Consider the following 27,381-nt stretch of genomic DNA (forward strand, 5'->3'; position numbering starts at 1 on the left):
CTCGCTCGCTGGGGAGCCCGACGCTGTCGCAAAAGCAGCCAGCCTCGGCCGCCAAGCGCAGGCCGGGAGCGCGACAGGGAGGGGGGAGCGAGCGAGCGGGCGGCGCTTTACGGCCGAGCCTCGGGTTTTCCTCCTTCCACGTGGAGCGCCGGGCAGACGAGGCGGAGGAAGGAGACGGGCGAGGAGCAGCTCCTGCGCGGCAGACATGAGGCGGCCCAGTAAGCGCTGCTGGGGAGAGGGCGCGGGGGGGGGGGAAGGTTGGCTGGTGCTGCTGCTTCTGCCGCTGCTCAAGGGCTTCGGGCAGGAGGGGGAAGGTCGCCGAGCCGCGCAGCCTCTCCCGTGGGCGGCTAGGCCAACGTGCGCCTTGGCGGGCCAGTTCTTTGCAGCCCCTCTTGAGAATCGCGGCCTCCATAGAGGAGCTGGGAGGGCGTGGGAAAAGTGGCCTGGGCTCTTCGGCCGCGGCTTCGGGGGTCTCAGGACGCGAGGTGCTTCCTGTATTGGGGGGTGGGGGAAGAGTTGGAGAGGCGCTTCCGGGTCTAACTCAGGAACTTAGGTTTCCCAACTCAGAAAAGGCCTGCATGGATCAGGCCCAAGGCCCATCCAGCCCCCGCGAACTCTTACTTACAGTGACCGGCCACGTGCCCGGGCGGCGAAAATCGCAAACGGGATTTGAGAACTGCGCCCAGTGCTTTTTTTCTGGGGGGGGGGGCGCAGACCCCTGAACATTTTGTGAATCTAAGTTTGGCCTCATTGAGGGAGGAGAACGAGAGTGCCCCTAAACATTTTTAAAGGGGGGGAAAGCACTGATGCGCCCATCCTCTGGCTAGGGCCTCTGCAAACCAAACCCCTAACCCGTTTTTGGCTTTACATTAAAAGGTCAAGCAACGTGAAGACAAGCCCCTTTGCTTCTCCTTAGTGTGCTTCCCACCTCGCTCCTCGGGCTGTTTTCCCACCTTTCTCCAGTCCACGGGCCCGTTTTTCTTGTAATGTTTTGGTCTCCCGGTGTTTTTTCCCCCTTGCTCCCAATCTTTCCGTGTCTTTTTCGCCATTTGAAGCTTCACTCACTGCTAAGTTTTGCCCTCTCAAAATGGATTGTTGATGCTCCCCTATATAGGGCACCGAAAAACCCCAGGTGTTTGGGCAAGACTGGGCAGAAGGGGGCAACTGATACCTCATTCAGTGTCTGGGCAGAGCCCTTGCTTGTGCTCTTTGGGTTACTATTCAGCAGAAGGGGGGTTCTTCAGAGAATTTTTGGTCTACTTACACTGGCTGGAGCTAATGGGAATTGAAGGCTATAGGGTTCCCTTGTAACGATCCTAAACAATCCTAAAAAACATGGCAAATTGTGGCTGCTACTGAAGAACTTGTCCTTCTGTCTTTGCTCTTTATCTGTAAGAGAGGGAGGAGTTAGCTGTCTTTACACTTTTGGTGAAGATTTCCAGCTGTTTATAAATGTATGCTTGTAAACCCGGAAAGGTTCTCAACAGCAAGAAGCTGAATAGTGCAGGACAAAAGCTCCCCATGCAAGGATGTCAAAATCTTGGGCATGTACCATCCAGACACCTTTCCTGCTTTAACTTCATTGTATGTTTAGCCTGCAGTTCTTTGCACACATTAACCCCAGTGAAATCAACCATACTTAGCATGTGAGTAAATGTGCACAGCAAAGGCTGCAGCCATAAACACAGCTTCCAGGAGGTCAGTCCTAGAGATGGAGGACCCTTTCATTGGCCTGCAGGTGATTTAACTCTTACCTACATATAGCAGCATTTCCCAGGCTTGTGTCCCGCCGGTGGTGGGGAATGGGGGCCACAGAGCTGGGCTCCATGTGAGGAGGCAGAGCAGGGCTGCCAGGCTCCCCACTCCGTCTCCTTGTCCACATGATATCAGCCCTTAGAAAGCATGTCCAATTGAACACTATAGAGATTGGCCTGGGATTTAATCAATACTGGTAGTGTTGGGTCACGACAAAGCAGTTTCTGAGGATGTGATGGATGTGGGAATGGAGGTTGAGGTCTTTAATTTCTGCTCCTGTAGTATAATCTAAGGCTGTGCTACACATACAGCACAGAACACTAAGTATTTACTTAAGGCTGCAGGTGGAGATACCACTTCTGAACGCACTTCCACTTTAAAAACAAAACTTGTGGATAGAATTGCATACCAGGAAGGAAAAGCCCTTTGCCTGGTGTGCTGGGGTTTTTTTTCCTCTACCTGCTGCCTATAAGTGGTATGATTTTTATACTGTGTTACGTATATTTTATAGTGCTTTGGATCATATTTGTGGAGGTGAAGGTTGAGAGGCACGCATTTAACCTCCTGTTGTTGGCTTGGATCTGCAGACATTTACCCTTGGGCTTTTTATATTTCAGAGTTGAAGAAAGCTAGTAAGCGTATGACCTGCCACAAACGCTTTAAAATACAGAAAAAGGTAAGTTACTCAGCAGTGTGCAATCTACTATTTCTCAAGGGAGAGGGCAGGATTGTTCTTGAGGTAAGTTATTTCCATGAGCTACAGTTAAAACTGAACCTAACTTGCAGGGTTGTTGTGAAGGCAAAGGGTAAAATCAACATCTTCTTAGTCTATTGAAAGCCTCAGGTGGGCAGATAATTTTACCTGGCACCAAAAATATGTTAATGAAGGCACAAGGCAGACCTCGCTGGGGAGAGCATTCCAGAGACAGGGAACCACAACTGAAAAGGCCCTTCTCACCACCCTCCGAGCCTCACCCAGAGGGGCACCTAGAGAACTACCTAAGAAGAAGCCCAGAAGAGTTTTATAAATCAAGGCCAGTACTTTGAATCAGGCTCAGAAGCATACTGGCAGCTATAGTAGCTGAACAGCATTCTATCTGTTTGCCTTGAACCTGTCAGTAGTTAGGCAGGTGCATTCGGAACTTAAAAAGCAAAGATGAAATACACCTTCAGTATCAGCCACATACCCTTCTTTCATTTTCACTGCCAGCTATACTTTTATCAGTTGTGTACTCAGTCCTTATTCCACTCGCTACTTAATCACTGGGATGTTTAGATGCTGAATGTTTCCTAATTCAAAACTGTTGGAGATAATGCTAAAAGATGGTATAAATATAACTAAGTACAGGTGACTGTCAACTTACATGGGGGTTTCCTGGGATAGCATGCAAAGCCAAAATTGCATCTTGTCAAAGCACATTGGGTTCAATGGTGGGTGGGATTGCCAGTCTGTTTCCTGAATGCCTGCCCCTATTATTTATTTATTTATTTAGTAAAGTATGTAAAGCTATGCAAGTTAAATTGTGTATGTTGCGAGTTAACCTGTATACAATACACAGATCACAGTGTAATGAAGAATCTATATGGGTGAACAGCTACAGTGAACAAACTTGAGCATCTTTTAATACCAAAATCTGCCCATTGTTGGTTACAGGTGCGAGAACACAACAGAAAAGTCCGGAAGGAAGCCAAGAAACGTGGGCACAAAAAGCCAAAGAAAGACCTCGGAGTTCCCAATGCAGCACCTTTCAAGGAGCAGGTCCTTCGGGAAGCAGAACAAAGGAAACAAAGGGTAAAACAACCTGCGTATTCATGGCATATTGTCATGGAACTCTGGTGAATCACTTTCAGCAGTCAGTGGTTCACCTGTAACAGGATGAAGAGCCTTGGGTCCAGGAGACAAATACTGGCCTACAGGCCTCTCCGTCCAGCTCTTGGAAAACTTCCTAGGCCACTTCCCTGACAAGCCCTGTTTCACACCCCTAATGTTTTTGCCTGGCTGGGATGTGAACTCTGAGAATAATAATAAATAATATTTTTTTTTATTTATATCCCGCCCTCCCTGGCCAAAGCCGGGCTCAGAGCTGCTAACAACAGGTAAAAAATAACACACTGTACATAAAATCACGCAGTCAATTAATTAAAATACCTTCTAAAATTAATTCAGAATCAAATTAATGGCAACCATTGGGTTAGAGTTCTGTGAGGAATGCCTCTCTTGTGGGCAGAGGATAGAGAGAGGTATCTGTATGAACTATACAACGACATCGTTTACAGTGCAGAGGTTGGGCTAAAACAGATTCCCCACTTCTGACCTGCATAGTACTTGCTGGCTTTAATTTCTTACAGTGGTACCTCGCAAGACGAATGCCTCGCGCAACGAAAAACCCGCTAGATGAAAGGGTTTTGCAATTTTTTAGGTGACTCGCAAGACAATTTTTTCTATGGTCGTGCTTCGCAAGACGAAAATTTCAGTGCATTCCTATGGGAATTAAATTTCAATGCATTCCTATGGGAAACCATGCTTCGCAAGACGAAAATTTCGCAATACGAAAAGACTCGCAGAACGAATTAATTTCGTCTTGCGAGGCACCACTGTATTGTGTTTAATTAGTCAGTTCAGCAACATTTGTGGTTAATATTCTTATTTGAGTAATTAACCTGGGCTGCAGCACTGGCATTTCTGTGAAAGTTTCAGCACAAAGTGTTGAAACACTTTGGCATTTGCTTCTGTGTGACATCACGAACTCTCAAACAGAAGGAAAGTGGAAATTAGCAACTGGTTCAGCACTGACATGGCATTCTCCCGCTGTCCTTTATTAATATGCTTGTTTTTAGTATTTTCAACACAAAACACAGTCAAATTCTGAGTAGCCATGGTGCTTTTCTGAATACAGTAGGAGATCGTGCATATAACTTGGTGCCTTTGTGTGTTTGTGCATGTGAGCAGCGTGAAGAACTAAAGAAGCAACAGAAGCTTGATCGGCAGAAGGAGCTAGAAAAGAAACGCAAACAAGAAGCTAATAAAAAGGATGCTTCCAAAGTAAAGCTTTCTGAAAAGGTACGCATTTCACTTAAATCAGAAATACCCCACGAAGCGTGAAAAATTTCATTTGAGACATTTGGAATAACGGCATTCCAATTCTGTGCCAGACATGTGTGCCACTTGAGGTGTCTGCAGTTCCCTTGCTTTCCAGTTTGGCAACATTTCCCTCCATTTGCCTAAAATGGCCAGACGTCAAATCCACCCAGAGCCTTCCAATTGTGTGCCACCCGCCACCACAAGCACACCCTACATGGTATGCTTTGATACAGAGTAGAGGGGGGAGGCCTCAGGAGGAGGGAAGGAAAGAGAAGTCCCACTGAATGAGCAGAAGTTTGTTTTTTTCAGACAGATCCAACTGAGTGTTTCCCCAGAATGTAGGCTAATACTTGGGGATATATTTATTTATAAATTTAATTCCCCCCCCATTCCAATTAATGACGTTTTGTAGAGCTGGAAGGAGTCTCTTCCAAATACTTATACAGAGCACTTATAATATTGGCCCGAATATAAACCGCACTCCCCCCCCCCAATTCTGACCGTCAAAAGTTAAAGTGTGGCTTATATTCACGACCTTATGCTGCTGGCAAACGGCGGGCTCTCCGCCCCCCCCAGAAAACATCCTGGGAGCGCGGGGCAATGACACGCTGCCCGCCCACCTGCCGCTCCCAAGCCTCCCCCGAGCCATCGGGGGTAAGGGAGGGGTGGCAGCCGGCAAAGCGGCGTGCCCCCCCCCAGCAGCCCAGGTTTTGTCTTTCTCCCCCCCCTTCAATTTTAAAGGTGTGGTTTATTTGCGGGTGTGGCTTATATTTGGACCAATATGGTAATTGTCATGTAATTTTGTGTTCTTGTTGCTTTAAAAGATTGAAGTCCTGGTGATCAGTTTTTCGGTTCTAAGTGATGCTAGATTCCTGTTTACTAAATTTTCATATCTGTGTCTACTTTATCTTAGAAATCAGCCGCTAAACAAAAAGCAAAGGCAAGCCGGCAGTCAGAGAAAAAGTCACAGAAATTCTTTTGCAAGGAGCTTAAAAAGGTAATTTTTTTACAGTCATGTGAAAAACTCTTTCACTGTGGCCATTTACCATCCAGGGAACCTAACGCTTTCATTTCAGCCATGTGACATGCTCTTTTACTTGGGTACCCCAGCACTGCCCGGTTTTCCAAGTGGTCCCAACTGGTTTTGAAAATGGTTGTGTTTCTCTTTGTATTTTGACCATTGCAAAGAAAGATGTCATAGGTTTTCTATGGTTCTAAAAATAATGAGACAGCTGCTTTCAAACAGATGTTAAGATTCGGTTATATTAGAGAAAGTGCCCTTATCTTAACTGCTCCTTACAATGAACATGGTGACAACATTTGTGTGCAGATTTTAACTCTGGAATGTGCACCTTTCCCCTGTTGCTGTTTAGGTGATTGAAGCTTCTGACGTAGTGCTGGAAGTCTTAGATGCTAGAGACCCTCTAGGCAGCAGGTGCCCACAGGTGGAGCAACTTGTTAGTCAGATGGAAGGAGAGAAAAAAATACTGCTGGTTTTAAATAAAATTGGTAAGTGAAAACTTTTTTTTTTTGAAATCCTACAAATGCATATCAGTTTAGTTAAACCCTTGGAATGGAAGTAAATGTGTTTAATTAGAAGTATGTCCTCCTGTGTTTAATCATATGCTATATTACAAGTAATGGCTTTTGTTTGGTATCAAGATACTTTTCATCTGGCATCAGTAGGGTGGGATTGACTTAAATCCAAGCATCCAAGTTTCGCTACCTAGCAGACTTGTACAATCAGCCAGTTAAATAACGTTCCAGTGGGATGTGAGCTATGAGGAAGATACAAAATGATACTGACGCACCTCTGAAGACTGTCAGATCCAACTCTGAGCTCACTGTTCCAGTTGCAATAGGGTAGTTTTAGCAACAGCCATAGCAGCCATTTTCCCACATGTCAGCTGTTAGCTGGGAGCCTCAGCAAAGCTCCACTGCAGTTCTCAACAAGACCTTCCCTGCAACCCAAAGAGGGGCTTTGCTGAGGCTCTTCAGGTCTCTCCTCCAACTTCCAGGTTTCCTGGGCCATGCGTATGCACAGTCGCACATGAATTGAACATGCGTACATGGGGGGTGATCCCGAATTCAGCAAACCCGGAAATGATAGTTCCGGTTTGAGAATGTTCTTTGGAACCCGAACGTCTGATGGGGCTTCCAATTGGCTGCAGCCAATCAGAAGCCGCACTTGGGTTTCTGAACGTTTTGGAAGTCGAATGGACTTCTGGAACGTATTCCGTTCGACTTCCAAGGTATGACTAACTAAAAGGCTTTTAGTGAAGTTGTTATATATATTCCTATAATTACAGTTTTTTAAAGATTCAGCTTAGCAGTTTCATGAGGCAGATAAAGATACATACCTCAATACTTGCCAGAGGTAAGTGAGGTGTACCAGGCAAAATCTAAATCTAGTCGTTTGAATCTAGTTATTATATTGTACTTTGCTGGAGACAAAAAAAAGCCATCTAGCAAAGAGTTGGGGTTTTTTTTTTAAGCATTTGGATTGTCCTCTAAACCAAGGGAAATAAAGCAGTTCCTTCCATCTAAAGGGGATGGGATACAGTCATCTTTGAAATTGCAAAGTATCTTGTGGCATGTTTTCATGGGTTGGAATATGCTTCATCCATTGCATCAGTACCTAACAAATGCACTGCACAGACTTAGCGCAACTGCCTTTCCTTGAAACCATTTTATCACCAGCAATGTGATCTCTGTTTAATTTTTGCACATTGGGGTTTGTGGTGGTGGTTATCTTTCAGACCTAATACCGAAAGAGAACTTGGAGAAATGGCTGGATTATTTAAACCAGGAACTGCCAACCGTTGCTTTTAAGTCTGCAATGCAGCAAAAAGACAAAACTGTGGTAAGAGCACCCCACCTTCTTTTCGGCAGTGCTGAACTATGTGTTGCTTGCATGGAACGTTATGGGGGGTGGGGAGAGAGAGAGACTGAAAAGCCTAATATGAAAATGCATTCCCTCCTATCTAACAGGTTGTAACAGTACCTTTACCTTCTATGTGTATGCCTGGTCGAGACCCTTTAGCCAAATTGTGTTCTTGACTGAGTAGGGGAATTCTGTGTGGATGCAGATTTACACACGCTGGGGCTCTTCTTTTCCCAGACCAAACATGCTCCCATTAGTACATCAGCGTGGGAACGGTGCCCCCACTGCCCCTTGTACATCCACTGAAATCAGTGGATTTTGATTAGTTGTGGATAGCTTGACTCCATTGTTTTTGGTGGGTCTAGTTTCTTTGCCTTTTGTTTTTTTTATTATTTTTATTTTAAAAATTCATGTTTCCCCTCCACGAGAGGTCTGGTGAGCAACAACACGAGAACAGGCATTTTCTGCCGTGGCTCTCTGTGGGAATGGAAGGCCTTTAACTGATAGCTATCAGTTAACTTACCACTGTTTTTCAAAGAGTTTTGTGTACATTTCTCCCAACGGGTAAGCAGTCGCTTCTGAAAACTGCATTGTCACTTTTGTCCTAAAATAATTTGGCCAGGAAACATATGGCAGGTACAACCAAAGATCCAGTTCGGTTTCACCACTGTGTCTTCCTCCGTCCCGTAACAGATTTCTGTGCTGCAGTCTGCCACTCATTGCATTGATGTATTGCGAGTTCATCCTTCTCCTTAAAAGACGATTAATTTTTTTCCATTTGGTGCACAGGATCTGCATGTAGCTTCAGTTGCTGTTTTAAACACATTGCCTTATGAATTTATTTCCTCTGATACTGACGTACTCGATCTTAATTTAAATCTACAGCAACAGAAGAATCTCACAAAAAGACGTAGTGCATATATTGATTTATCGAGATCCAGCTTATGCTTTGGGAGCGAGTGCCTGCTAAAACTCCTTCGAGAGCACAGTGTAACTAAAGATAGAGTTATTCAGGTTGGTGTGGTGGGTAAGTGCCCCATTTTTTGTCTGCATGGAGTTCCTTGGGTTGCAATAATCTGAGCACTGTAGCAGTTTTAGTGGCTATGTGGTATCACATGGTGGCAATTCAAAAAAGGCCTCCTGCCTTTAGCTGTAGCCTTTTAGGGACGTGCTGTGGGAATGATGTGCTTGAAAAGCCCTAGTATGAGCTTGAAACCCCATGTGCATGCCCAGGATCCTAGAGATTATGGTGGTGGTGGTGGTGTTATCCCTGGTCTGTTTTGTCACTGGAGTGAGAAATGAGGATATATGCTTTTGTCTTAAATTATTGTGAAGACTTCAGATCCAACTCTGATCTCGCTCCGCAGGCAGCTTTAAAATGGGTGTATCTCACACGCCTATTGGTGAAATATTTTTAGAGAACAAATCAACACCAAAAATTAGAAGGTGGCAGTGCCACCTACAAACATTTCCCTTGCGGGCTGCATGCCACCACCCTCATGGCCCCCTCAGCAATATTGCAAGGGGTGGGCAAAGGAAACGAAGTGGAGATTGAATATATACCACAATATTCCTCCCAAGTAAGCAGTCTTCCTGGAGAATAATTTAACTTGAAGATGACGTTTCTACATGTGTTTTGAACTTGGGATAGAATCCCACCTAAATAAACATCTCATTTTGGGGTGGCAGTGAGTGGGAGAGATCTATTGACACTCACTCCACCAAGAAGGAGGAGCCATCTTTACATGTAATCTTCCCAGATGCACTTTTTTGTGGGGGTGGGGAGTGTCTGTGAAATATTCTGGCTCACATCTGCTCTGGCCATTTCTTCTGGGATCAATGAATGGAAAGGAAGGCTGCTCTTAGAATTATTTGTACTAACAGCATGAACAGCCATCTCTTCCCAAGATAATTTACAATCCCAAATTGGGTGGAGAGAGAACTGGTAGAGGAGAGGGCAAGGGATTCATGCGAGGAACTACAGCTGAACACACTTAGACTTCACTGGGAACAAAGAGCTTAAGCAATGTCTTCACGGAAATTGTGAATCGTACAGATGGGGAAGAAAAGAGCTGTGATACAGTGCAAGTTATGTGATTGGAGGAGTTCCACCTCCACTGGGCAGATTCTGGTCTGGTAGCATAAGCAGATTTCTCTCCCAAGAAAATGAAAACTTTCCTCTTCAGATATTTAATACTTAGCATGCCAAATACAGTTACTAATGCACCTTTGTTCTTATTTTGTATCTTGGCCTTCAGGTTTTCCTAACACAGGGAAAAGCAGCGTAATCAATAGTCTGAAAGAGGTGCATGCCTGCGACGTGGGACCAGTCAGAGGCCTCACTAAGTTAGTTTGCTTTCGTGGTACAACGTTTTCCAAGCATTGCCATTCAACTTCACTAAGATCCCTCCTGTGGTTTGACTTCTCTCCATTTACACAAAAGAGATCCCATTAGGGAGATGTATTGTTAGGACGGGGTGGGGAACCATTCCAACAATGACATATTTCATTTTCAGCTTTCCCATTGCATAGCCATTTTCATATTGGCAATGAAATGGATATAATCTTCCTTATTGTTAAGCAGAGTGCTAGAAAATGTTTAATTAAATTGTGTCAAGATTGCTAGTTGTGAAACTTAGACCAGTTGTTTTGACTTCATTGGACCAGGGCTGTCAGAAGAGATCATGGGAATTGACTCAAGAGTAAACGGGTCACATAGTGGAGAATAACCTTGCATATCCCAGTAATTGCAACCTGACATGCTCAGATTTGTGCTATCTTCAGTGTTTAACATTTTGCTTCCTGGAAAGACTCCCATCTAGCCCAGATCTAATGCTTTGATTCTGTATGGCAAGGATGGGGGAACCTTTGGTCTTCCAGACATTGCTGAACTAAACTCCCATCATCCCTCAGCATTGCTGGCTGATAATGATAGGAGTTTGGGAGCGCCACACTTTTTCCACTCTTGCTTTATGATTTCTTTGTCAAACATTTCCTGGAGTTTGGTTTTTCTAAAACCCCTAATGCTCATTATGTGTGTGTTCTTTTAAAGGTGTCTACAAATAGTTCACATCGACAAACAGATCAAGATGTTAGATAGTCCATGTATCATTGCAGCGCCTTCCAGCTCTGCTCTTGCTCTGGCACTGAGAAGTACTGCAGACATTGATACTGAAAATTTAGTTGGTTCGGTAGATGCTATTCTGAAGCATTGCAACAAACAGCAGGTAAAGCTATTGTATAGTTTCCCAGTAATTTATTGGCCTCGGGTATGTTTAGCTTGCACGCTTGTTGCAGTTATGGGGAACCAGTGGCCCTCCTGGTGTAGTTGGAATAAAACTACCAACCTCCCTGTTCATTGGCCATGCTAGCTGGAACTAATGGGAGTTGATGTCCACCAGCACCCAAAGCGCCACAGGTTCTCCATCTGTTCTATTAATTGTGTTGATAAAATAGCTGTTGGTTTGCTTTCTGTCAAGGTTCAGTAGCAGTTGTGTAGCATCAAGTAGCCCATCATGTCAGACTCTTTAGATTAAATCAGATAAGATTCAACAAGTTAATGCTCTTGTTTACTATATTCCTTACCTGCTCTTCACCATGAGGTCCCAGCACACACTATAATTATTTTAAAGTTCAATCTTAAAAAAAGTTTAAACAGATCACAACTGAGAATTTGGTTGGGTTATAAAATATTATTACTGTATTAGCCAAGTGAGAAATGAGGATATTTGTTATGTCTTACTGTTACAATGAAGACATCAGATCCAACTCTGATCTTGCTTTGTGCTTAATGATGCTTCCTAAGGAGTTCTGACCCACTTCTGCTTTCTATCATGGTCTAGATATGTAAATTGGAGGAAGAAAATGCTGCTCTTGCCGTTCAAAGGCCTGGGCTTACGAGTGATGTTGGAGAATCTTGTGTACATATAAGAGGTTCTCTTTTTATTATTATTTCAGATTATGCTGCACTACATCATCCCAGACTACAGAAACTCTCTGGAGTTCTTAACTCTGCTTGCTCAGAAGAGAGGTATGCTGAAGAAAGGAGGTCTTGCTGATACAGAAAGTGCGGCCAAACTATTTCTGTACGATTGGACAGGGTAAATATGTTCTCATTTGTCTGCGTGAAAGATTTGCTGCTGAGAAATAGGTGCTGTGCTTAAAAGAACATGGTGTGGAGAAGGAGAACCTCTCTCTCACCCCTCCTTGCCCAACTTCTGCACTTCTCTGCAATGCTTCTACTTGAGTCTTTCTCTCTGCTAGTTGCCACCTCCCTCCCCTTTTTTGGGGTCAGCTACAGCCCCAGAAACAAGGTGGAAAATTGGGGGTGTACAATTAAATGTCCTGGGAGGCAGGACCAAAATGCCTTGTGCTGCTAGCCAGCCCCTTGTAATTTACGCAATGTAAAGCCAGTTCTCCAGTCCTCTGCTTCTCCTGAATAAATAGGGCAAATTCCTGGTTTCTAGATCCTTTGTAAACAATTTTCTCTCCCCCCCCCCCCTTTAGGGCCAAAGTGAGCTACTATTCACGGCCTCCTCCAGCATGGACTCTGTCACCACACCTCTCCCGTGAAATTGTAGCAGCAGCACAACAGGCTTTTAATCTTCAGGATCTGGAAGAAGATAACAGAAGTACCATAAAAGGTGATGCTGGTGTACCAAATTATCTTGGGTCTTTAAGATGTGGGTTTCAGAGCGGTTGGGTAATTGTTGTTTTACTATGTTATGCCACTTAAGTTTGTTAGGTGTGTAAAATAATGCTACCCACTAAGAGCCATCTCCTGAAGCTTATCAAGAGCTATGCAGTTGTGAGGTGGCTCAGTTTTCAGGGGCTGCCACTGAGTTCTGTGCGTCAAAACAAACAGTGGCATCACTGTCTTAGGTGCCATGGAATCTTGATTATAGTGAGAGATGTAAACTTAATGCTCCTGAGTGTGCTGTGCTGTGCTGACAAATACATATAGCAAAAGCTAGAAAATGAATTGAGCACCTTGCACCTTTGATGTTTTCTGCTGCACAGTCCACTTAAAATGTGAAACTGTTTTGGTAGAAATCAGAGTATTTGTCCTTTGGGAAAGCACTTTCAAGAGTTCTGCCCATATAGCATTAATGGACATTTCTTTTACAGGTAGCAAATATCCTAATGAGGCAAGCAGCATTGCCTTTCAATCTCTTGGCTTCACTGAGGGCATAATAGAAGAGAGTGAACTGCCAGAGGAAGTATTGGACCGGGAGAAGACAGAAGCGAGTGAAGATGAGGAGGAATTAACCGAAGGAGAAGAAGAGGAGGATGAAATAGAAAGTGATGTTGAAGAGGTACTGTATATTCTGGCATATAAAACTACTTTTTAATCCAGGAAAATCTTCTCAAAAGTCGGGGGTCATCTTATATGCCAGGTGGAGAATCTGCGGTTGAGTATATCTCAAACTCTGTATTTTAACTGGAAAAGTTGGGGGTCGTCTTACACGCCCAGTCGCCTTATACACCGGAAAATATGGGTACATCTGTTAGCACCAAGATTAATAATATCTTGAGAGTCGTGAGCAGAGGGTGGAGTTCTTGGCCTCAGTCCTTATCCATGAATAAAAGGGTACACTGTTGAGACATATGGGTAACCTACACTTATAGGTTATTTTTGAATTTGCATGTGTTGACTAAACAGGCAAATAGCTGCCTGTTGGAAATAATATGCAGTACCTTTGGCTTTTAGAAAATGTTAAGCACCATCAGCGCTGTCATGTTGACATATTGCATTCCTGTCACCTTGTTTCAGGAAAGCAACAGAACAGCAAGTGGCAAAACAACCTCTGAAGAGCTAAAAGCAAATAATGCAGACTTGAGGAAGTTACCTAGAGGTACGTTTAGTCTTTGGAAATTCATTTATCTTAATAATGTCATCTTCAGCAAGCAGCTGATTTAAGCCTGACTCTCCCCCCCCCCCCTTTTCCTTCTGAAGGTAAACAACTCAACATAGAGAAGACCGGTGACCTGGATGATGCATATGACTTCAATACAGATTATATGTGAAGAGGATCTCAAAAGGACTTGAGTTCCGCTTTGGATTTATGGGACCGATACGAGGACTTTTTGGAGCCTCTCAGGTTCTGGCCATGTGAATATTGTACAGGAATATTAAATAATTCAGTAAAAATAAAGAAAAGGTTTTGTTTTCAACTTTGTAAATAGTATTGAATAATGATGATACCCTGTCCATCTTACTTACTTGGGTCCTACTTATCAGGTGAAAAGGACCTTGCCTTTGTTATATATAAATGAATTAAAGCAGAACACCTTAAGTGGCATGCTGAGGATAAAGGGTTCTTTGCTGATTTACAATAATAGAATCCTAGGTTCCTTTTTTTTTTTTTTGATGGAGCAGCAGTGGGCTATGAAGGAAGGGTGGTATTGAGAAAGAGGTGCTGCTCTCACTTCGGTGCAGTAACCACTAGGCTCTCACAAAGCACCCTTTTAAGAACAGATGCAATACATGAAGAATATGTCTCCTGCTTGGGAGTATGAACACCATTATTTCTCCAACCTTGGTGTTAGAGGGGGAAAGCATACACATCATATACTTTTTACTGGCATTTGGACAACTGGGTAAAAGAGCACAGACAGAAGGGGAGATTTAAGAAGCTGTGTTGTGAGCCTGTGTTTCCAGAGCAGGGGTCAGCAAGGTTTACCTCGCTTGGGCCGGTTCACTCCAGTGGAGATCCCTTCGTGGGCCAGATTGTGCATCTGCATAAGCATGCTTGCCCATAATTTCTGGCGCTGCAGAAGTGAATCCCCGCATAGCAACTCACTGAGCAGGCAGCTCAGTTTGGGGGTGGCTTGTGGGCCACTTGTGGCCCATGGGCCTTAGGTTGCCTACCCCTGTTCCAGAGAATACCTTTCCTGGCCAGCAAAATAGTGCAGAAGAAGGTGGATGGGCCTACAGAGAAATGATTAGAAACAAGAAAACTACAGACACACAGAAAACTTCACTTTTTAGGGTTTTTTATTTGACCTGTCTACCAGGAAGGCATTATACAATAATTAATGCTGTCCATAAACCTCCATGTTTTTGTTTTTCATTCCAGCGAAGCAGGCAGCTATCTTGCCACAGCTTGTAATTACACATACAACTGAACGATGATCATTTGGTCTCAGGCTCAGGACCACCAAGTTCATGGGCTTCCCAGCTTAGAATGTGCACATACAGACAGAATAGGTGCAAAAATTAAGAAAATTTAAAAGGTCCAAGGACAAAGAAGGGATGCAGGTCCCATAATACTTGCAGCCTTTTACACCAATGGGCCCTTGCTCAGTTTTCAAGAAGTTGAAACACTTACTGTAGGTTATTGTGTTTTAAGCTATATAGCTTACACATGCTGGAATGAAGCACCTTAAAATTACTTAATGGCGAAGTTAATCTGTACAGTTGTACCTCTGCTTACGTAAACTTCAGGATACGTAAGCAGCAAACCCGGAAGTATATTTCTGGGTTTTTGCCGCATGCACAGAAGCGGTCCCTCTGGTTGCGGAAACCTCATGATTCAACCGGAGCTCTGGAATGGATCCCATCTGCAACAGGAGGTACCACTGTACTTTCCAAAATGTGGTAGTCCTACCTAGGATTTACTAATTTTAGAAACACACTGGGTTGTACTCATACTGGTGATGTGAATGTTCCATCAGGTGCAAGGATTTCTCGTCAACCATAGAACGTTCTCCCCCTGCATGTCCCCTAAATTTGTTCTGGGAGTAGATGTGGATACAGACAATGAATTTCCCATTTTTATCATAACTGCAGTCACACAAAAACTGTTCTCACCTGCTAAAGTTAGCAGCAAAATGACACAAGTTCCTATAATTTAGTATTTAAAATGAATGTGTTCATGTGTTAAGATTTTTTGTATCTGTTGGCTCACTATGAATCAACCTCAAGTCCTGGAAGCTCACAGATCGTTAGCTTGATGGCAGTGGGCATTTCCCCCTTTTAGATTTACAGATGTTTATAGATTGGCATACATGAGGAACCCATTGAACATATAAAAACCACTAACTTTTGTGGGATGGAATTTTGCTTCCAAATTGATAGGAACTCAAGCACAATTAATTTATTAGAGGGAGTGATAATATTGTGAAGCACAACCATTCACATTTCAGTTGCCTGTACACAATTCATAAGTCTGACTATAAATCATAAATTTCCTCTTTTTAAGAAATAAGGGCTGCTTTACTATTGATGGGTAGTTTTATTAAAAGAAACTTTACTATAAAAATAGTTTTTGGAACGCAGATTATTTTTATTTTTATTTTAAAAAACCCACCATTGAACTTAAAATTAGCTGTAAGAATAGGAATAGATCTTCAAGCAATAGGAGGGATCCACCAAAAAGCTTATATTCACAGGTTAAGTAACAGTAAAAAGTGGTAGCAGCTTTTTAGTACATCAAGTTGCTGTGCAACACATGAGACTCCCCCAGTACCAGCTGTGATAAAGTCTTGGGTGCAGCTTCTACTGAAACATTTTATCCCTAGGTCATTCTTTTATATCCCATCTGGTTGAAAATGCTAGTTTCATGGAGTTTCCTCTGCTTAAAAGAGGCTTCCTCTTTAAGCATGCATTTCAAGTACTTAAGTGTGTCCGTTAAGTGTGTCTCCATTTTAAAACAATCTGAAGGGATGTAGCATTACCAGCTTCATTATATGGTCTTGTCTGATTCCTGATAAGAATGGGTGTGTCACTTCCATCTTATTTTGCCTCGTAAGTGTCAGTGTGCCTCCGAATCAAGTTGAATTTGCCACTAGGGTCAGGAATGTACCATTTTTCCCAAACATCTGCGTAGGATGCAGTCCTTCCCCAGGGTTTGAAGTGTCCGTTCCAATGGAGTAGTTTGGCAGCTTTCACAAACAGTGGAGAGTATCTTTTGCCAGCACTCGAACCTTTGAATTGAGTAAGAAACATGAGTGGATTTAGATTCCTATCCTGTCTTCTCTCAAAAGACTCTAGCTGGGTTCTATTAAAGGCTAGCAAGTCACATAATCAAAGTTCGCAGCTGACTCTTTAATCTTCAACCATTGTCAAAACACTGATTTATCTTTCAAATATCATTTCTTACCCCCATTGCAACTGGGATAGCTGGGAGAATGCCGCAAAGATACCTGAATAGCCTTCACCAAAGTATACAGTCATACCTCGTGTTGCATTAGGTTCATGTTGCATCTTCTCGGCTTGCGAATGCGGCAAACATGGAAGTGTATATTTCTGGGTTTTGCCGTGTGCGCAGAAACGTTCTGCGCACTTCACACATGCGCAGAAGCGCTCTTATTGCGCTCTGCGCTTGAGCAGAAACACTGCTCTAGTTGCAGGCTTTTCGGGGTGTGAACGGAACCCTGGAACAGATTGTGTCCACAACTAGAGGCACCACTGTATCTAGAAATCTTCCTGTGTCCACATTTAACTGACCACTGAATTCATATTCAAATACCATGTTTCCAGAGCCATTTCACATCAAGGTCAATTTTTTCAAAATGTAGTAAAGAGTTCAGAGACAGGAAGAGGAAGAAAGTAAAGAATTTCGGGCAGACAAATCCACGGCTTCATTACCACACTTTCAAAGGTCCTGTAAAGGAGAAAATGAGGCCTACGGAAGCAACCACTTCAAACAGCTTAAGTCTGGCAAAGGTATCACATCCTCTTCCATTATACTTACCAAGATGGCGCACATTCCACATAGGATCAAGGTTTGAATGTCTCTTGTAAAATGCAATAAGCAGAGGGGGTGTAGTGATACTGCCTGCGAGAGTCCGACTGTATATTTCCTCTCTAGTCAGAGATAAGAAAGAAAATTTAAGCAGCTAAAGACAGAAGCGCAATTCTTAACTAGGGTAAATATTCATTAATCCAATTGAGTGCTTCTCTTTTCAAATTGTTAATCATCCTGTTAATGAACAGAACGCTTCTGTTTTTGTACAACGTTTTATAAAACATTTTGTTTACAACAGTCTGTTAGGCACTGTACAGCAAAAGCAACTGACATACTTTGCAATGAGCCAGAAAAATAAATGGAGGAATCATCTGAGTGTTAGTGTAAGTCAGCTAAGAAACTCAGCTGCAAATGAGTACTGTATGTACCTTCTCTCAGTCATTGTCCACCACTTGCAATATGAGGAAAACATTTGCAAGGCAACAGTAACAAGGATTTCAGAAAGTGTGTGACATGCTTTGGCTATTCAAAAAGCTCAGTATCGAGAGTACTGAATAGTATTTCCTACGCAAGAGGCTCAAAAAGTAACAGGCAGAATAGGAGCTGAAGGAAGAGCCTGAGAAAGAAATGTGGGTGGACCACCTAATAGCAGATGGTTAAGGTGATCACTCAGGACCACCTTTGTAACAGTGTGTTGGTAGAAAGAAATCAAGGTGGTTTCGTGGTCTGAGATTGGGGCAGCGGCGTGTTTAAAGAACAAGATAGCTGAAGGGATTTTAATTGAAAGATGACAGGCCTGAAAACAATTTATATTCAGGGCTAGTAGGCTGAAGTAGAAGCAGAAAGTGGCCTGGTGTCAGTGCAAAGATGATCCACACATAGAGAAAGATGATTATCAACATGGTAAGAAAGACCTGAGAAATACATCACTCTCCATCCCCACCGGCACACACAATGCTGTATCAGGCTCAGTCCTCCAAGTGGCAGTGTTAAGCAGAAATATGGGCACACTCACACAACATTAAGCGCCATCCATTTCTCCAGTTGCTGAGTGATGTTCTGTCGTTTCCATTCGGTTAGATTTGCAACAAAGACGCCCGGATTGAAAGAGCAGGTACTTGCTTTCATGGACAGCTTCCGAATTGCTTCTTTTTTATAATCGAGAAATCCAATGTAATTGTACTGAAAATTAATAGAAACTGGGTCTCAGTTTCAGTTACAAGAATCCCCAGAAGTATTTACTGGTTACACACATCTCCTCTCTCTACAGAAAGTTTCACTGCCCGACCCCTCTATTTGTATAGGAAAAGATATCCCATACGGAGATGCTAGCTTCACCAAAATGTCATGATATTTAGCAGTTTTATTTGCTTTTGTTTATTAGCTATTACATTTTAAATACCTTAAAATAACTATACCGAGGCAAGGCGAGTTAAATACAAAAAGCCATCTGCGCCTTTCTGAATCAGCCACATTTTGCTTGTGGCAATTATGTTCCATTGCCCATTGGGGGGGGGGGAATGGAGGCTCCCTTCCTACATAGCATACAGATTCTGAGAAGTAAGGAACCACCTACATCTACATTTACTCAAAGATGGCCTCCTCTTCCTGGATGTTCAGCATACCAGAGGACAACCTGCTCCTTCTCAGTGCTTAGAACAGGAAGTTGAAAGCGTTGCTTCGGATTACCATAAGGGAGAAGCAGATCTCCTCAAGACATGAGGAACAAAACCGCAGTCCCTGGTATCCTAAGACTCTACAACATTCTGTAGCCTTCCAATGCAGACAGGTACAGCCATTTACCATCCCCTGAAAATTATACAGGCTACTAACTGATATGGGCCAGGAATAAATAACATGCCCAGGAATAAGCTAAGGTTCCCAATCCTAAAATAAAAGTAAAAAGGGGGCACTTGGCTTCATTCAATGCTTTGGAAAACCAAAAGGCATAAAGCACTCCTGTAAAACAAACACAACCACAAGGGTGGAGACAGCCTCTGAGAACTGGGGCCTGTAACATTAGCTTTCTTCTTTTAGAACTATTTGCACCTGGTTTCCTGCTCCACGAACTGCAAACTTATTTGAGGTAGAGTCGCAGTCATCTGAGAATGCAGCTGCATGGCCCGGTTGCAGTGGAGTGTTGTAAAGTTCAAAGATATCATCTGCAAAAGGAATCCAAGCGAAGAAGAAATGGTAGTTCAAAACAAATTTTAAAACCCCATCTGCCATCCCCCCCCCCCCCAATCATTTTCAATAGTCAGCTGCAAATACAGGAAACTAAAAGTTATCTTTCAGTTTATGATGGTTATATGGGCATATGCCGCCAAAAAAATTTCATTTGATAAGAAAACCCCGAAACATGCCTAAGGCAGCTCTTTAGATCCCAGACACGATCTTGCCTCTGATAACTTCATTTCATTCAAAACAAGGTTTTATTCTCATGTATGCACAGAAGTGAAGAGCAGTGTGCAGCTTAAATGCATCATTTACAAATATAAACCATTTCATCTACAAATAAGTTATTACTTAAAATGCCAAATTCATTCCAACATGCTCTAGAGAAGCCTTACTTCAGTCTTTAAAGCTGGGAAGAGTACAGATATCATGGAAAGCTCAAATCAGGGGGCAGAGCTCATAAATCAATTTCATATTTCAAGTTAAAACAGCAGTTTTAATTGCACTAAGAAGATACTGCACTAAATGATTTTGTGTTACTGTATCCCCCCCAAAACCCCCCAGTATAACTCCCTTGGAATTCTAATGTAATGTGTTTCCTGTATTACAGGAGGTTGGACTAGATCAGCCTTTCTCAACCTTGGGTCCCCAAATGTTTTTGGCCTACAACTCCCATCATCCCTGACCACTGGTCCTACTACCTAGGCATCATGGGGACACAAGGTTGAGAAAGGTTGGACTAGATGATCCTTGGAGATGCCTTCCAACTCTGATTCTATGACTTCACACCATTTCTTTAGGTGGGTAAAGTATGCCCCCTGCCCTGAGACAGGATAGGTCTACAGAAAGACGTTTCCAACTCTGAAAGTATTTGCAGGAAGAAAAGTACCTTGAACAACCACATCATCATCCAAGTAAATGGCCTTTTCTGCATTAGGAACCCAATTAGGCAGATAGAATCTTGCAAAGGTTAGCTAGGTAGAAACAAAAGGGAAGAGGAAGAAGATGATGAATGAATGAAAATCTGCCATGCCAGACACTGGTTTCAAATAACCATAATCTAACGATATATTTTGGTCTGCTAACAAAGCTTATAGTAAATAAACGATTTATTGAAACTTAAGTTGCTGGTGGAATTTTCAACCATCCCAACTTAATTTGATGAATACAATCAATAACTCTAATAGCACCAGTAGTTACAAGTCAGATTTTTCAAGGCTGCCATATCTTAAATTAATCGTTTGATTTTGTGTTTTTAATGTATTATATATCTGGTGTTAGCCGCCCTGAGCCTGGCCTCTGCTGGGGTATAAATATATTATTATTATTATTATTATTATTATTATTATTATTATTATTATTATTATTATTATTATTATTATTATTACTTCATGAATTATCAGCAATTTGAAAGGAAGTTAAAATGATATAAATCAGTGCAAGTACTCACAGGTTTCATTGAGTCTGGCATTTCAGGCTTAACCTGCACTTTTCCATCCAGCATACGAGGGTCAAAATCCAGTATTTGGTATTTCACATTTTTCAGACTAGTTTTACTAAGCCATGATCTGTACAGGGAAGAGAGCAGTAAAAATGTCACAGGTGGCTGCAGTGCCTATTTCCAGCTCCAGCTGGTTTGCCAGCTACGGAATGGGATAGCCTTTCCAATGATCCATGCTATTGTAATCTCACATCCAGACTGCTGTAATTTGTTTTATGCAAGGCTACCGTTGAAGACAGTACCGAAGCTGTAACTGGTGCAAAATGCTACTGGCAGATTACTGTGTGGTGGCATATCAAGTTGGAGTCACATTACACCAGACATCCCCAAACTCAGCCCTCCAGATGTTTTGGGACTACAACTCCCATCACCCCTAGCCAACAGGACCAGTAGCCAGGGATGCCTGCATTACACCTATGACCCATTATCTACACAGGCTGCATGTAAGCTTCCAGGCTCAGTTCAAACCATTGATGTTAAATTATAATTCCAAAAATGATTTGGGGCCCAAATACTTGAAGGCAGTGCTTTTTTCTGGGGGTATGCAGGGGTATGCATACCCCTAAACATTTAAGAAAAAAGCACTGTTTGAACAACCACATTTATTTTTCAGAGGAGCTAGTTGAGGATCGTGAAAGAGGAATATTTAGTTTTCAAAAACCTGCAAATCTGTTCTGAAATTGGTAACAGTGAGCAGCATCTGCAAGAGTAATTCTCTGAGATTTCTCTTCTTGGTCGATCCTATCTCAGTTGGCTATATGAACGTTCCGCTTGGCTATATGTAAGCAGTACTTTATTATCTTTAGCTTATTGCAGAGAATACAGGATTACAAAACAGAGGACGGAGTATGTTTGCTTCTTCAAAGTAAGCATTACTAAACCTGGAAACCTTTCGCAAACAAAAACCAAGGAAGAAAATTTCTAAAATATACTTTACCTCAGATGGTCCACTGTGTCATTCAATGTGACAATATGGAAGGCCACTTTGGACTTGGTGTTCTGCTGAATACTGTTCACAGCTGCAATTACCCCACCAAGTCTATCATCAGATGCTGTGATGACCACAGGAATCTCCTTGTCGTTCCAGTCCTCTGTCAACCTTTGAGGTGCCTCAGGTATAAAATCTATCGGTTGGAGGCCTAATGGACTTGAATCTGCAGAATAAGGGCATGGTGTGCACACGGTTATTATTTAAACCATGGGTAGGCATACTAAGGCCCAGGGGCCGGATCCGGACCAATCGCCTTCTAAATCTGGCCCACGGATGGTCTAGGAATCAGCGTGTTTTTACATGAGTAGAATGTGTCCTTTTATTTAAAATGCATCTCTGGGTTATTTGTGGGGCATAGGAATTTGTTCATTCCCCCCCCCAAAAAAAATAGTCCGGTCCCCCACAAGGTCTGAGGGACTGTGGCCCGGCCCCCTGCTGAAAACGTTTGCTGGCCCCTGAAATAACCTTCTGGGCATGCTCAATCTAATGTCACTCACTCTTAAGTCCTGTTAAATATCAATGACTAAGTTCATTGCATGCTTTGAAGACCTTAATTTTGGCTAGATACGCCTTATATAATTTTTACACATTTCTTCAATCCTCCAGTTACTTCCATTAGCAGGGCCAGCCCACCCATAAGGCTAACTGAAGCAGCTGCCTCAGGTGGTGGACTCTCACAGGGTGGTGCCCCCGCTGGCACCCTACCCCTGCCAGGGTCGTGCAGCTGCGGCTTCTGGCAAGATCTCATGAGAACTTAATGAAAGCCACCACTGCAGCTGGGCACCCTGGGAAGTGAGGCTTTGGAGGGGGGAAGCCTCACATGGTGGACAGGATGGGCCACTGTCAGGTTACAGCTGAGTAGACAGCAGCTGCAGCTGTTTGACTGGGACAGCAGCACAGAGCTGAGAAAGCAGGTTGTCATGGAAACAGCAGGAGATAAGACTGAGGGAAGTGCTCAGTTCAGGGCTAGTCCGAATCTCTCTGAAAGCAGTTTGTCAGAGCCTTTACCGGCTCCTCTTACCTTGGAGGAAAGCAGGAGGGGTGGGGTGCAAGAGAAAGGGAAGTTGTCATCGCAGAGGAGGCGGAACAGGATGGTGTTCTCATGGGTTTTAAAGGGAAGAGGAACCACCCTGAAGTTTCAGATGAGTCATCAACAGAGTAGCCAGAGTTCGTGAGAGCAGGGAGCACCAGTCTAGAGGCTTGGTTGTTTCCTTTGTTTTCTTTAAATAAACTTCAACTTCACGGAGTTAAAGTGTACGCGTCTTGCTACTGCTACAGCCACCCTTGTCCAGTAGCAGCCAAGGGTGTTTTACCAGACTTTATATTGGGTGGCTAATTTGTGGCACTCCAGATACAGTTGAATGTCAACTGTCATTAGCCCTAGTTACCATGGCTAGAGGTCACGGATAACGTGAGCAGTAGTCTAATATCTCTAGGTGATCCCTGGTGAGCTATCCCTTCAAATCAAACTTTTTATCTCTTCCTAATGATTGACCATGATATTGCAATGAGATTAAAGTTTCTTTCAGGTAAGATGACCCTTAAATTTTATGGCTTCATTAGTTTATTTGGATATGCAGCTAAGTTTTGTTTTTAATCTACCTACGGGTATATTTAGAGTTATCGAATGTTGTTCTATTTATTGTTTTTATGTAAAACAATAAATGAGGTTTTTTATTATATTAAGAAGTATATCTTTATAAATAAATAAAATTACTCTTGACATGATAGCATCACTTCAAATGGTTTGATATTTCTGTGAAATAACTGAGATGCAAATATATATTACAAAAACAATCTATGTGAAGGACATAATTTCACCAACACAATGATTTGTTACCTCCCAAATAAACATTATTACTGAAGCCCAGACTCATAAAAATAAGAGAGAGACATAATACCTGATAATTCCCTTTTCAAGAGATCACTGAGACCCAGTATGTTGTGATGCAGCACTAGCAGAAATATAACAACAGCAAACACCAAAATGAAAATGTTTACTGAAAGGGAAGAAAGAAAAACATGATTAGAATAATACTTATGGCCAAGTATAACTTAGGTATACTGATTTTTAAACTGTTTTTAAAAATGTGCCATTCAAGGAAATAATACCTTTTCTGAATGTCATTTCTTCCTTTTATTCTGGGTTAAATGTTGAGCCTTTTCAAATGTCTACAAGAAAAACACAAGAGAACCATTCTGCAAACTTACAGGAAGATGTAACTGAGAATACCACATTCAAATATTAAAAGTATGGTTCAGTGTTGTAAATAAAGATTTCAAGTAAATATCCACCTAGGATTCCACCATGCACACAATGAGGAGCATTTTGAGATATAATTTCCCAGGCATCTTTTACCCGAGATGCTGAAAGTTATTTCTGGGGAGAGTAAAAGAGTAGACTTGCACATGTTTTCCTTAGAAGAGCACCACACAGTAAGCTAACATTTATACATAAGCTAACACATACAAATTTTAGCAATTCAAAAACCGAAGTGACATGATAGGTTTGCTTGCAGGGGCAAAATCAATGGCAGTGCTGGGAGCCTCATCTCTCCCAGGTCTTTACATGGGTGGGGAAACTAAGGCCCGGGGGCCAGATCCGGCCCAATTACCTTCTCAATCCGGCCCACGGACGGTCCGGGAATCAGCATATTTTTACATGAGTAGAATGTGTCCCTTTATTTAAAATGCATCTCTGGGTTATTTGTGGGGCATAGGAATTCTTTTATTTATCCCCCCCCCCAAAAAAATATAGTCCAGCCCCCCACAAGGTCTGAGGGACAGTGGCCCGCCCCCCTGCTGAAAAGGTTTGCTGACGCCTGTCTTAGACCCTCACTAAAGCACCTATCAGCAAAGTGAGACAAATACAAAGCATTTTTGTTTACAAAGTAGGCTGCAACCCAGTTAGGGACAGATGACTTGGCATTCAGACAGCCTACGTTTACTAGACCCATTCACCAACCTAGAATATTTTCACTGTGTGGCTTGTTGCACAGCCATAAATTTCCATTGCTGTGGCTACATTGCCTTCTTCAAAACATAAGCAACAATTTGTCAGTTTTTATGTGAGCTGAGCTCCGCCTGCATTCTAGTAATCTATACTCCTGCTTCTCCTACTCTTGAAAAAAAACAAAGAGATGCAAGCTGCTTAAGGTGTCAAAGAAGATTCCCGTGAACAGACTTCTTGATAATCAGAGTCAATCTTTTGTTTCACAGTAAAACTAGTAATTAAAAAACTAGTAATAATAATAAAAAAGTTTTTAGGTATTCTTCTTTTATCTGCAATCCACCTTAAGTCCCTGTCAGGGAAAAAAGTGGGGTTCAAATAAATAAATAAAAATAAAAATACTGTATTCATTTCATACTTCATCAATTATCAATATGTGGCCACCAGACTTGAATTTTTTTAATACAACTTAACCATCCCTCAAATAATTGGTCCCATTTTTGGCTTTATCATCCAAGGATATCAAGACCTGGGCCGGGAAACTCCCACTCCATGAGGCTTCCTCTCCCTCGCTCATCCCTTCAATTCACAGCAACTAGGCTTGAAAAAACTTCACAATGGAGTCAACAGGAGGATGTTTTCAAGCATAAAAAAATCCAGAGAGAGAGAGTGCAATCATTCTTGAAACCCCATGTAGCGTTGTTTGCAAGCCTAACTGCCAGGGAGGTGGGTTGCCAGGTAATGAAGCAGAGGACTCTGAAACAAAAAGGGGAAGGCACACAGGGCATGCCCCAGAAGCCTTGCCACCCAATAAGCCTTCAAGGGCTAAGAAGAGGCACTGCCATATTTGGACTCCATGGAAGGCTCAGCGCAGCCAGAGCTTTCCATCACAGGAAGATGGAATAAGAGATGGGTCCCTGTAAGAAAAACCCTGTAACGGAGAAGGCTGGGTCCCCTGTAAGGAAAACAGCACCTTCCAGTACAGCTCACAATTAGGAGACAGCAGTGTAGACTTCGCTTTCACAGAGCACAGCCTGAGTGCCTGTATTCAGGGTATACCCTTCTCTACCTACATCCACTCTGCCCAGTTTGTAGCTAGAACCTCATAATACACATATGGAGCGGGGATCACAGCTGGCAAAGGAAGCGTTAACTCTCCCCTCCCTGTGTACTGCAACCACCACCACCACCCTTCAGCAATTAGCCTTGAAACCACCTTCTACTGGTGCCAATCTTTGTTAGCCCCTTCCCTACACAGCTGCAAGTTCACTAAAGATCACCCCCTCCTCCATATGTCAAGCGAATGGGTGTGCATCAGGCAGCAAAACAGACAAGTACCAATGCGTAGGGTGTGCAAATGAGAATGAGTGTGCATGGGCTAGCAGTAGCCACATCCACCTCTAACATATGCCCTCAACATATGCTCCATGCAATGTGTGGCTCTGTCAATAGTGCAGGAGACTCTTAATCTCAGGGTTGTGGATTCGAGCCCCACGCTGGGCAAAAGACCCCTGCATTGCAGGGGGTTGGACTAGATGACCCCCGTGGTCCCTTCCAACTCTACAATTCTATTATTCTATGAACCCTGGAAGATCAGCCACGAGGACAAAATGTAACCCTTTGCTTGAAAAGAGAGAGATTTAATTCTGAAGAATTAAAGGCAGGCAACTGCTTTTGCAGCGCTCCGTTGGGTGTTCGCTGTTCTGTCACCTACGTGCGTGGCCTGCAGCCTTTCCAGACCTTTTCAATAAACTGACATTTAATTCGTTTTGTCTCGCGCGTTATTTCTAACCTTCGATCTGCTTGGTTCTGCCCATTGGCAATAATAATAATATTCTGCCCATTCGCTTTCTCACGGTGCAGTCGAAGTCCGGTGATGGGTGTCCCCCCCGGCTCACACACCAGTTATTTTGCACCCTCCCAAACGGGAGCAGCCCGAATCCTCAGACACCAGCGGAAAAGCGGCGCATGCAAGGGGATCTGCCCCTCCAGGAAAGTGAACGACTAGAAAGGATGGCGCAGTGGGGGATTGCGCGGATGGGTTGATCGACGCAACTGAGACCGTTGTTACCGTACCTCTTTACTTGCTTCTTCTCCAGAAAGCGAGCGACCCTCCTGCTCCTCCTTCCCTCCGCGCAGTCTGGCACCCGCGAGAGAAATGCCAACTCAACAGCGTTAAGTTGTCAGCGGCTAAAGTAGCTGCCCCACGCGGTGCCTGATCGGAAAACAAACAAATGCGCAAAATAGGCGCAGCCGCACAGTGCCGCGCATGGCAGTCTTGCTCACCCGATGCGCTGAAACGTCAAGTTCTGACCGCGGTCGGGGGGAGAAAAAGCGCGCGCAGGCAATCA

The 27,381-nt window shown here is 43.2% G+C and overlaps 2 protein-coding genes and 3 non-coding genes across 5 annotated transcripts; 4 read left to right on the forward strand and 1 right to left on the reverse strand.

Annotated features, from left to right (window-relative positions):
* Positions 1–96: 96 nt before the first annotated feature.
* Positions 97–13,752, forward strand: GNL3 (G protein nucleolar 3). The gene is made up of 15 exons (XM_033140716.1): positions 97–218; positions 2,373–2,431; positions 3,410–3,547; positions 4,706–4,816; positions 5,751–5,834; positions 6,211–6,346; positions 7,597–7,700; positions 8,607–8,748; positions 9,980–10,067; positions 10,774–10,948; positions 11,679–11,821; positions 12,228–12,364; positions 12,849–13,036; positions 13,495–13,576; positions 13,678–13,752. The coding sequence occupies exons 1-15, from the start codon at positions 206–208 to the stop codon at positions 13,746–13,748; spliced, it is 1,671 nt and encodes a 556-aa protein (XP_032996607.1). The 5' UTR covers positions 97–205; the 3' UTR covers positions 13,749–13,752.
* Positions 6,613–6,689, forward strand: LOC117043073. The gene has a single exon (XR_004426153.1). It is a non-coding gene; the product is annotated as a small nucleolar RNA SNORD19 (small nucleolar RNA).
* Positions 9,015–9,087, forward strand: LOC117043075. The gene has a single exon (XR_004426155.1). It is a non-coding gene; the product is annotated as a small nucleolar RNA SNORD19 (small nucleolar RNA).
* On the forward strand, positions 11,435–11,508 carry LOC117043074. Its single transcript, XR_004426154.1, has one exon. It is a non-coding gene; the product is annotated as a small nucleolar RNA SNORD19 (small nucleolar RNA).
* Positions 13,753–15,888: 2,136 nt separating the features above from the next.
* On the reverse strand, positions 15,889–27,299 carry GLT8D1 (glycosyltransferase 8 domain containing 1). Its single transcript, XM_033140717.1, has 10 exons — positions 27,107–27,299; positions 24,193–24,252; positions 23,982–24,080; positions 22,027–22,243; positions 21,039–21,156; positions 20,478–20,562; positions 19,463–19,575; positions 18,429–18,595; positions 17,420–17,532; positions 15,889–16,649 (listed from the first exon to the last, which is right to left on the reverse strand). The coding sequence occupies exons 2-10, from the start codon at positions 24,206–24,208 to the stop codon at positions 16,459–16,461; spliced, it is 1,119 nt and encodes a 372-aa protein (XP_032996608.1). The 5' UTR covers positions 24,209–24,252; positions 27,107–27,299; the 3' UTR covers positions 15,889–16,458.
* Between the last annotated feature and the right edge of the window lie 82 nt (positions 27,300–27,381).

Source organism: Lacerta agilis, chromosome 2 (assembly GCF_009819535.1).
Source record: "Lacerta agilis isolate rLacAgi1 chromosome 2, rLacAgi1.pri, whole genome shotgun sequence".
Lineage (NCBI taxonomy): Eukaryota > Metazoa > Chordata > Lepidosauria > Squamata > Lacertidae > Lacerta > Lacerta agilis.

Bases quoted from the DNA above. Each gene is read 5' to 3' on its own strand.
- GNL3 (XM_033140716.1), top strand. The intron at 7,701-8,606 runs GTAAGAGCACCC...TTAAATCTACAG, and splicing joins AGCAAAAAGACAAAACTGTG to CAACAGAAGAATCTCACAAA. The intron at 10,949-11,678 runs GTAAAGCTATTG...TTATTATTTCAG, and splicing joins AGCATTGCAACAAACAGCAG to ATTATGCTGCACTACATCAT.
- GLT8D1 (XM_033140717.1), bottom strand. The intron at 22,244-23,981 runs GTATTATGTCTC...CTTATTCTGCAG, and splicing joins CTTGAAAAGGGAATTATCAG to ATTCAAGTCCATTAGGCCTC. The intron at 21,157-22,026 runs GTAAAGTATATT...TTCCCTGTACAG, and splicing joins GACACAGTGGACCATCTGAG to ATCATGGCTTAGTAAAACTA.